Source organism: Xiphophorus couchianus, chromosome 3 (genome assembly GCF_001444195.1).
Source record: "Xiphophorus couchianus chromosome 3, X_couchianus-1.0, whole genome shotgun sequence".
Lineage (NCBI taxonomy): Eukaryota > Metazoa > Chordata > Actinopteri > Cyprinodontiformes > Poeciliidae > Xiphophorus > Xiphophorus couchianus.
The window spans coordinates 13,650,425-13,659,803 of NC_040230.1; the positions used below are offsets into that span (position 1 = coordinate 13,650,425).

Consider the following 9,379-nt stretch of genomic DNA (forward strand, 5'->3'; position numbering starts at 1 on the left):
TGGTGTTCGTGCATCTGCAGTCATTACACTGTGTGACCTCCTCCCATCTGTCTGGACGTAGGTGTTTGGGGACAAGCCAACCCCGGAGGGGGACGTTTGCTTCCTGGACATCCTAACTGACCCCATCCCGGAAAAGCACTACAAAGAATCAGAGGTACGTGGGGCAAAATTTATAAAACAAACAAAACAATTATGAAGAAAATGAAATAATAGCAAGAAACCATAATAATACTAAAAAAACCTAACATTGTTGAAGTTACTTGCACTTACATCTTCAATGCTTATTACCCGAAGTTACTTTCATTTTCTTTGCCTTTTTTGTCACGTTACAACAAATTACAATGTATTTGTTGGAATTTTTATGTGTATTTACTAAAATAATAGAAAACATAAACAGTTTTTACATTTTTGTAGAAGTAAAACTCTAATCCAAGCGTGGTTTGCATTTGTAGTCAGTCTGCTTTATTCTGACAACCCTAATCCAGTGTAACCAACTGAACTTTTCTATAAACTTCAATGTAACACGAAGAGATGTCCTGTGAAGGCCTCTGTTGTTTTTTTAGAGAATGATAGTTAAATAGCATCATGAAAACCAAAGAATAAAGTTGTAAAGCAGAATTAGACATGTCTGTGGTCTTAGTTTTACAAAATGCAGGAATGTAAATGGATTACTAATACTTTTGCAAGATCTGCAATAAAAGGATAATTAGCTACTGCTAGCTCTAAAATAGCTAAGCTGGATTGTTCTTTTACCTCGAGCTATATGATTGGCTACTCACTCTGCACACATATGTAAAACCTTTATGCTCTACTTTGTAGACACAAATGTTATAATCCATTAAACACAAATAAAAATTGTGTCTAGTTTTAGGTTTTTCTCCTGAAAAATAAAACAATAATACCCTCACATAACTCGGCCTCTCTGCCTTCCTTCTTTCCTTCTCATCTGAGATTTCACACCTCTTTAGTGCCTGCGAGCCTTTAGCAACAAAGGTGAATTCACAGGTTTGTGTGCAAACAACCATGTAGAAAGAGCTTCCAGCACAAATGCATCCAAACACATGCAACCAAAAAAAAAAAAACATGTCTACAATACACCAGCGGATTATATTAAACAAGATTGTGAGAACATAAAATCCCAACCATCGTCGGGTCGCAGGTGCATAATATGTGGTATCAGTTTTTCCTCCTCAGGGCTGTGTTGAGCAACACCCAGCTTACACCTCCACACAGATATCAGTCATCCTCACACGTGCAGCAGCTTATAAGAACGTTCACAGGCATCTATAGTTCCCTCTGAGAACACCGCACAGTTGCAAGGTTTCTGCAGATTCAGGGTATAACTCCAATATCTTTTACCCTGTGCAGGATCTGAGTCTCTGGCGGTCAAATAAAACCAACCGAGGGCCTCTGGAGAAAGGCTGGAGGAAAAACCACAGCCCCATTATGTGCTCCTATAAGAGAGTGCAGTGCAGTTTCGAGGTCTACGGCTTCCAGACCAGGACGGAGGATTTCTTACATAGAGTGAGTCAGAGTTTTATTTCAGCCCACCGCTAATGCAAAGACGCCAAGTTTGAGGACAAAATGACAATCTTCATTTGGTGCTGATTGTGTTTTATTATCAGAGTTTGCCTTTTGTGGCATGCTGACACAAATAAATCTTCGCCACATTAATTTCCAGACATTAGCTTAATTACAGGCACCACGAGGACGGGCAGTCTCAAATGACCTCTGCACTGCTTTTCATGTAATTCAGTAGAGCTAACTCTGCTGTTTCAGTTCTCCTCCACAATGAGGGAAAGCAATGAAGCATAAAGTGAAGCTCAAAGTGTTTGTTTATTCATGTTCATAATCATTTCAGGTTATATTGTTGATGTAGGCTCCAAAACAGCCCATTTCCTCCAATTAATTAAACAAAAAGATGCTCTGACTGTGACAATAATGTGCTGCATAACAATCTGAATACTAGCATTTCACATGTGACAAACAGGATAGTAGCAGAATTCCCATTAATTCACATAAGCATTTTTTGCTCAGATGTTTCTGCTTGTTGTGATTTAGTTTTTTTTGTAATTTCAGATTGTTAAAGACATTCTTCTGGTCGGCCACAGGGAGGCAGTTGCGTGGGTTGACGAGTGGCACGGTTGGTCAAAAACACACTAATGTATTTAGAGTAAACATTTCCATAGCCTCCACACATTGAAATTTTACACATTTTGTCACGTTGCCACCACAGATTTCAAAGTATGAAAAAGTATAGAAAGTATGGCATGTATTCAAAATAATCCCTCCAACTCAAGACCTTATTTTTCCTCTATTTGATATGGGTTTGTAATTTGAATGGGCCATTCTTACAACTGAGTATGTCTTGATGTAAATTTTTACACTGTAACTCTACCTGTATGTTTAGTCTCAAGCCATTTTCAGTCTCAATCAGGTTTTCTTTTAATGTCACCTTTTATTTAGTTCAGTCCACCCTACAATCAACTTTGACCAGCTTCCAATTACACATTGAAGAAAAACTGGGGATTAAGTGTTCAGGATGATGTACACCAATAGCTTTACTTTATGTTAATTAATAAAGTTCAGTTGCGGTTTTTGTGAGTGGAGCCCGTTCTACCACATGTTTGCTGCTTATCCACTTTGTTTTCTGGCAAACTGCAAACAGGATTTCTTATGGGTGTATTTTAACTATATTTGTTCTCCAAAAAAGCCAGATTTGTGGCATGCATGACCAGTAGCAGTACTCTCAATGTTCTTTAATTTTCAATCTATCAGTCACAGGGGTAACACGTCCAAGAACAAAAGTTCTTGGACCACACTTTAGATATTATATTATGTTGTAAACCAGTGTATTCACTTCCTTCTCCATCAGTCAGGCACCGCCTTGTGCCAAATGAAATCCTAATAAATGTATTGCAGTTTATGGTTGTACAAAATGTGTATTTTCTATGACCCTCTGTACATGTCGTTTCCCTGCAGGGCTCAGCTTGGAGGAGGTGAGGGAGTACGAGAAAACGATGCAAGAGAAGACCAACAGCAAAGTCAAATCTAACCAGAACAACTCAGGTGAGGTTGCTTCACCCGTTCTGCACTCCACTGAAATTCCCCCGAGGATTGAAGGTGAGATTGTCCAGCTGCATGTGAGAGCAGTGCAGGCAAAGGCAAAGACAACGGGAGGTGATTGTAAGTGTAGGAGCAAATAAAAACAACAGTAGCTGTGAAACATACATTTGAGATCTGTGGAAATTATTGCTGCATTCAGCAGGAGAGGAAGGAAGAAATATAAGACAGACTGATTTCCCTTTAGTTCACTAAAGGACTGATTTTCCTTTAGTTCACCATTTTTAGTGGTCCGTTTACCAATACAAACTCCAAAATATCATGAATTATTAGCTGTGTATCACTGACATGCCTGACGAGAGCAGGTTAGTGCCTTTGCAGTGCCCTACAAGTGTCCAGATGGTAGGAGTACATCTGTGGGAGAAAGGCGGAAAGGGAAGAGCAGTTGGGAGGCATTTCGCAAAACACGGAGCAGCAAGAAGGGAGTGTGTGAAGAAGAGGACAACAGAAAGACAGATGTAGTGTGTGTGTGTGCATGCATGCTTGTGAGTTAGGTTTAAGATAGTTCATGAAGTGATAATGCCGCTGCGTCGCTCTGATAAACAGTGTAATGCAGCCACCTGCTGCACTCCCCTCATCATGAGCCCTCTCAACATAAATAACCAGCCGTTGCAGCACTTAGCTGTAAATGTCAGACCTGGAGGGGGCATGTATACGGGCACACAGGAGAAATCAGTGTGTGTACGTGCATGTGCTTTTGTGTTTGTGGTCACCCTGCCCCCTGCTGGTTCCTCTGGTGAACCTCAGGAGCTTGTGGGAGAAATCAAAGGTAGAATTCCCAATATGGACCGAACCATCTTGAGCCTGCTCTCTTTCTCTCTCCCCCCTCTGCGTGTGATGATGAGAGACATCAAGTTGCAACCAAACTGCAGTCATTGCTCAACCTGAAGCAGCTCGCCGCACTGCCATGAGCCCCTACAGGCCATAAGCAGCTAAAGCATTCAGTCAGTGTGCACTAAAAAAATACTGTAGGTTTCATTTCATTCATCTGCTGTAATAAAAGTAAATGGATGTCATTTACTAGAGAGAATCTAATAAGAAGTTGAGTGCATGAGCAGAATACCAATAGGGGATTAAACTAATGGGAGCCGGAGTGTATGCCACAGATCTTCAGAATACTTTATTCATTAGAAACTCAAATAAGTGAACATAATATTTCCTTTTCCTTTTATCCAGTTTCAGTTTGCATAGTGAGTATGACATGATGTACACTTTTTTGTCAAAACATCTGTCCATCTTTCTCAGGCCCACAGGATTCCTGCGATCGTCCTGCGATCTCCCGCTCCATCTCTGTGACAGACGAGCATTCCTTGAAGAAGATGGGAGTGCAGACGGTGGACGTGTCTGGCAAGTCAGCCTCCTCTGGGCTGCACTGTCCCATTCGCCTAAACTCCACCCCAGAGTGATACCTCTTTGCCCGATGGCAACACAGAAAACAAAGTCTAACTTTGTGTCAGTGCCAGCAACAAGGGTTATGTGATGTTATTTGTCAAAATGCAACAAAAGCCACAGAATTTCTGCAAGATTGTTAAAAAAAATATTTGGGGTGCAGTTGCATAGGTATGGAAAGCTAAAAGTGCTAAAGTCCAATAAATAAATAATTTTGAAAATGTGTTTATGTTATGTTCACATTATTAATAAATCATTTGTATTCACATAAATGTTTTCAATCGCAGCTTAAAAAGGATATTATCCAGTGATTTACTTGGGATTCATTCAACGTATCTCTTCAGTGGCTTTAATTCATTTTAAATTTATTCTATGCCATTTCGCATAGTATGCATGCTCTCCCAATGTGTCCAACCATAAAACATGTATGTGTGGCTCATTGGTTGCTCTTTGAAGTGGGTGCATGGTTGGTTGAGGACTGGTGACCCACTGACCCCTGGTACAGGCACCAGACCCTCTGTGACTAAGCAAAATGGATGGGCGTATTGGACTCTGGCACTTTTGAATCTCCATATATGATATATCAGTGCAGCTTTTACTGTCTTCAAAATTCAATTGAAAAATGGCTTGAAAGTAAACTTGATAGCAGTAAAGTTCTCTTTATCCACATACAAAAAAATGTAATTAATGCATCTTATCAGGTTGGCTTCTTGGTGCCTGTTGTGATAAAGACTAGCTACTTCCTTGGGTCAAATAGTTTTTCAAGAATCAAACTCAGTGTTGGTACAACTGTTACATTAGGACAAATCTAATTCTTTTTTTGAACCAAAACTAAGCTGCTGCAGGCTACAGTCCCTGTTCGCTATACAGATAAAAATAGTATTGATCCTCTCATGTAATTGCTTTCCAGGGAGCCCAAATAGTTGTATCATTTCTTTAATACTATCACATTATTGTATAGCAACATTTCTTACTTTCAACTTGAGAGCACGTCTTGTGCATGGTAAAATATATTTTGCACAAATGCTTTAAAAACAAAAATTGTCTTTTTGCTACACCAAAAAGAAATCTCAAGTGTCTTTATCAGTCTCCAAACATGCATGTCCGCACTTTCCATCAGTTCCTTAGCCTTAGAGGAGCACGCACACCACCTGAAGGGATCTACAATTGTTTCCAGAAAGCAATCCACAGACAAATGCATAAAGAGTTTAATAGTGTAGATCTAATGAAAGCACAGTGGAGAAGGGAGGAGACGCTCAATGCAATGGATCAGCTTCTCTTTTCCCCCTCAGCCAATAAGGTCACACCAGGTGTATTGACAGAGGGCAGTGAGATGTGGTGTGGCTCCCCCCTTATTGCTTTGGTGGGTGCTGCAAATGGGTCAAGCCACGGCTAAGCTACAATTATGGGTCAACGATGTAAACATTTGTGATACAATAAACTAGATTTTTTTTTTAGATGGGTTACTAGGTTAGTAGAATAAGCAACAGTACGATACAACATGCATGCCTGTATAGAATAAATGCCTAGTATGTTTTGAGTTTGATGTACTTTGCTAATAAATAGCAGCATACTGTATAATCAGTTATGTGGTATTTGGATCAATAAATATTTTTATTTCTCCTAAATGATTGAATTGTGTCATATTTGCACTAGTAAGTATCAATGTCAGCCATGTTACATCTGTATTTACACATAAAAATCATCCTGGTATTTGTAAAACCTCTACCAAAAAAAAAAGAAAAAACCTCTACCAAAAAAAAAAGAAAAGACTTTGTGAGGCTGAAGTTGGTGAGAGAGAGTCATCATCTTCAGTAAAGCAAGTTCTGTTCTGACGAGGGCATTAGCCATTCTTCTAAAAATATATTTCATGCACAATTACAGTTTGTAAATGCACTAACAGACAATTACCTTAACATTTGGAGACCTGTTTTATTCTAACAAAACTAAAATGAAAAGGCTTAACCATTGTTATTTCCACTATCCTAACTCTGAAGAGAAAAGGCAACAAATATTTCATCTCAAGACATCAGTCAGGAAGTTAAATCCTAGCCGCAAAAGGATCTTCCAAATTGGAAAAATAACACCAAAAATAACATCGAAGTACAATGTAGTCAGAAGTAATGCAAACTGTTATGTGAAGCTTGTGAAGGAATAACTAGAATATTTGACCCAAGTCATACAGTTTAAAGGTGCCGTCATCTCAACAACTTGTGGAAACAATTTTGACAGCCTGCAAATTGCAAGAAATAAAAAAAAAAAAACTTGGTATAAACAAAAGTAAAGATTGGGAGTTGGGCATGAGTGCATGTCTGTCACCACGGCGTCAATTTAAAACTCAAGACGTCTTCATGACAAAAGCCCTAATTGTTAGAAAGAGACTAGAAAACTTCCTTTGATTGACAGACGTGGCAGCTCGCTTTGAACAGCATGCTAAATAGCTCTCATTATGGGGCTCATCATTGTTGCTTCTTTTATCCACACAAATCAGGAGCCAGCATGACAGATTGTTGCAAGCTTCCAAACAAAGGGTGCTGCAGACAAGCATGCACATAAAAACACAAAAAAACATAAGTACATTCGCGCAGCGTCTCCTTTTACAGTAGCAGCGGGAGGTTGATATAAAGAAGCGACTGCTCACCGCAGCCAAGAGTGCTCACAAGTGGTGCAGAGGGGAGCACAACCTGCAGGCTGCACTGCATTAACAGTACCTCCTTCCGTCTTACCCCTTTGTCTCTACCATTAAATTTTCTCTCTCATTATTGCCACCTCCACCAGTATCCCCCCACTCTCCTTTTACTGTCTCTCATTTCTCCTCCTCCATCATTGCACTCTCATTCTTGAAATCTGCCTTGATCTTCTTTTCTTTCTTTCCTCTTTATCCTCATCTACGCTCCTCGTGAGGGTTTCTAAAGAAGACGTACTGTGTTCATTATATGGAAATGTTCCCCCTCCTACAATACCATACATTCTAACCCTGTGGAGCTTGAATCACCCTGCTAGCAGGACTTTATCCATAAAACCCCACAAATGGGTTGGTGGAGGAAAAAGTTGAACTCCTTCAGAGCTGCATCAGTCAGCTGCATTTTTTATTGTGGAGCACATTTAGAGCAAAAACTGGAGAGAAACATCATCGGCCATGTAGTGGAAAAATACTGAGAAAGCAGCAGTTTTATTTTGGCCAGATGGCACAAGGACTTATAAGGCCCTGAATTTAATTTGGGGGCTTGTGTATAAGCCCAGGAGTGGGTCATATGTTCCCCCAGTGCCCACATAAGCACTTGTCACTCCTAATACTTGTACGACTGATACTGGGGCTGGGTTTAAAAAAAAATCTCTAAATCGATTTGAATCAATTTTATTTCAATGGCCCGCTATCGATTGATAGACCCCTTAAATTGATTCTTTTTATAACATCTTTTTCCCATAAAGCTATCGTCAATTACACAAGCAGCGTAAAAAGGCAGCATTATGGAAGCATTGAATGCACCACTAACAAACTTCAAGGCAAAGGTATGAAAATATCTTGGATTTAAAAAACAGGAAGGAAGAAATGAACTGAATAAGAGGCAAATTATATGCAAGATGTTCTGCGTGGAGGTGAAATATTGTGAAAACACAACAAGCTGGCAGACTGGCTGGTCAGGATTAGTGACCTTTTTAAAATCCCTGCTTTTGCCTGGAAAGAAAGGCTGAGAGAATGGATGAATTTATCAACCATCAACGATAGGCTGAGGGTTGGTTTTTTTGGCCTGTGAGGGACTCTCTTAATTAATTAATGGCGCTTAATTGAAGCCAAAAGAGGCAGCAGAAATGTGTCGATTTTACAGCAGGTTAGTACATGTGCAGTATGCATTCCGTCTCAGCTCTGGTACTGATGTGGTAGAACATGGCAAAAAATCTGTAGCAGCCTATTTTCATGCCAAATATCTAGAAAGAAGATACAAGAGTTTTCCCCCCCCTGTGGCATTTTGTCTTCCTGCGTCAATAAATTATAAGGCAGATATGCAATAGTGTGACAGGAGTAAGAAAGGAGAAAGTAAGCGAACAAGGCGATGGGACTGAATGAGAATCATTAATACGGCATGTTCTAAAAACTCTTTTAGAATAATTCAATATGAAAAATCTGCCACACAGGAGACGTGTTTATCAGCCTGTTTGTAATCCAACAGTGAGAATAAAAGACCACGAAACACCAAAAAAGTTAACCTTTAAAAAAGATGGTTTTCTTAGGACATTCGTACATTAAAAACAATGTTACCTTGTTAAAATAACCATTGTCACAATAAAATAAGTTAGTGGTGAGAATTTAAAAAAAGGCTAAAGTAATCTGAAAATAATTATTGTGTACCTTGGGAAAAACCGGAATAGTGAATGTAAAATCACATTCTGGTAAACACCTGAATAAATTCACATGCAGTACAACTGAATGACTGTTCAGGTATATTTTTTGATCCCTATTTATTTTTAGCAGACTTGCTGCTACTTTTTACTTATTCTGCAAGTAAAATGTAGCAGCCCCTTTGGAAAATAAGTGACTAATCAACTAAAGCATGATTAGTTGAAGAGAAAGAGCCAAACTATAAAAGACTAACCCATACATGTGTTATCAAAACTGCACCTAACTCACAGAAACTCTACTGTTGTGTTCCCATCGTACTCAAACATCTACTGGCATCAGTAGGAATCTCCCATCTTAACATCAGAGAGCGACCAAGGTCTTTGCTGCTATGATAATTAGTGATTAATTTATTTACAACCAATTGCATGTGCATAAAATGATTTCCTCATTCAAGTAGAAACAACTTAAATTATTAATTTAACTTTAAATTAAGAGCATGTCTGCATAGTCTTTAAACTATGGAGG

The 9,379-nt window shown here is 39.2% G+C and overlaps 1 protein-coding gene across 2 annotated transcripts in view; it reads left to right on the forward strand.

The window, feature by feature from the left end:
- pitpnc1b (phosphatidylinositol transfer protein cytoplasmic 1b) overlaps positions 1–6,135 on the forward strand; it is a 26,048-nt gene extending 19,913 nt beyond the window's left edge. For both annotated transcript variants that reach the window (XM_028012585.1, XM_028012586.1), the window contains exons 7-11: positions 62–154; positions 1,369–1,524; positions 2,080–2,143; positions 2,983–3,069; positions 4,369–6,135. In XM_028012585.1, coding sequence (XP_027868386.1) covers positions 62–154; positions 1,369–1,524; positions 2,080–2,143; positions 2,983–3,069; positions 4,369–4,529 — 561 coding nt within the window. In that variant the 3' untranslated portion in view covers positions 4,530–6,135. The remainder of the gene's footprint in view (positions 1–61; positions 155–1,368; positions 1,525–2,079; positions 2,144–2,982; positions 3,070–4,368) is intronic.
- The last annotated feature ends 3,244 nt before the right edge of the window (positions 6,136–9,379 follow it).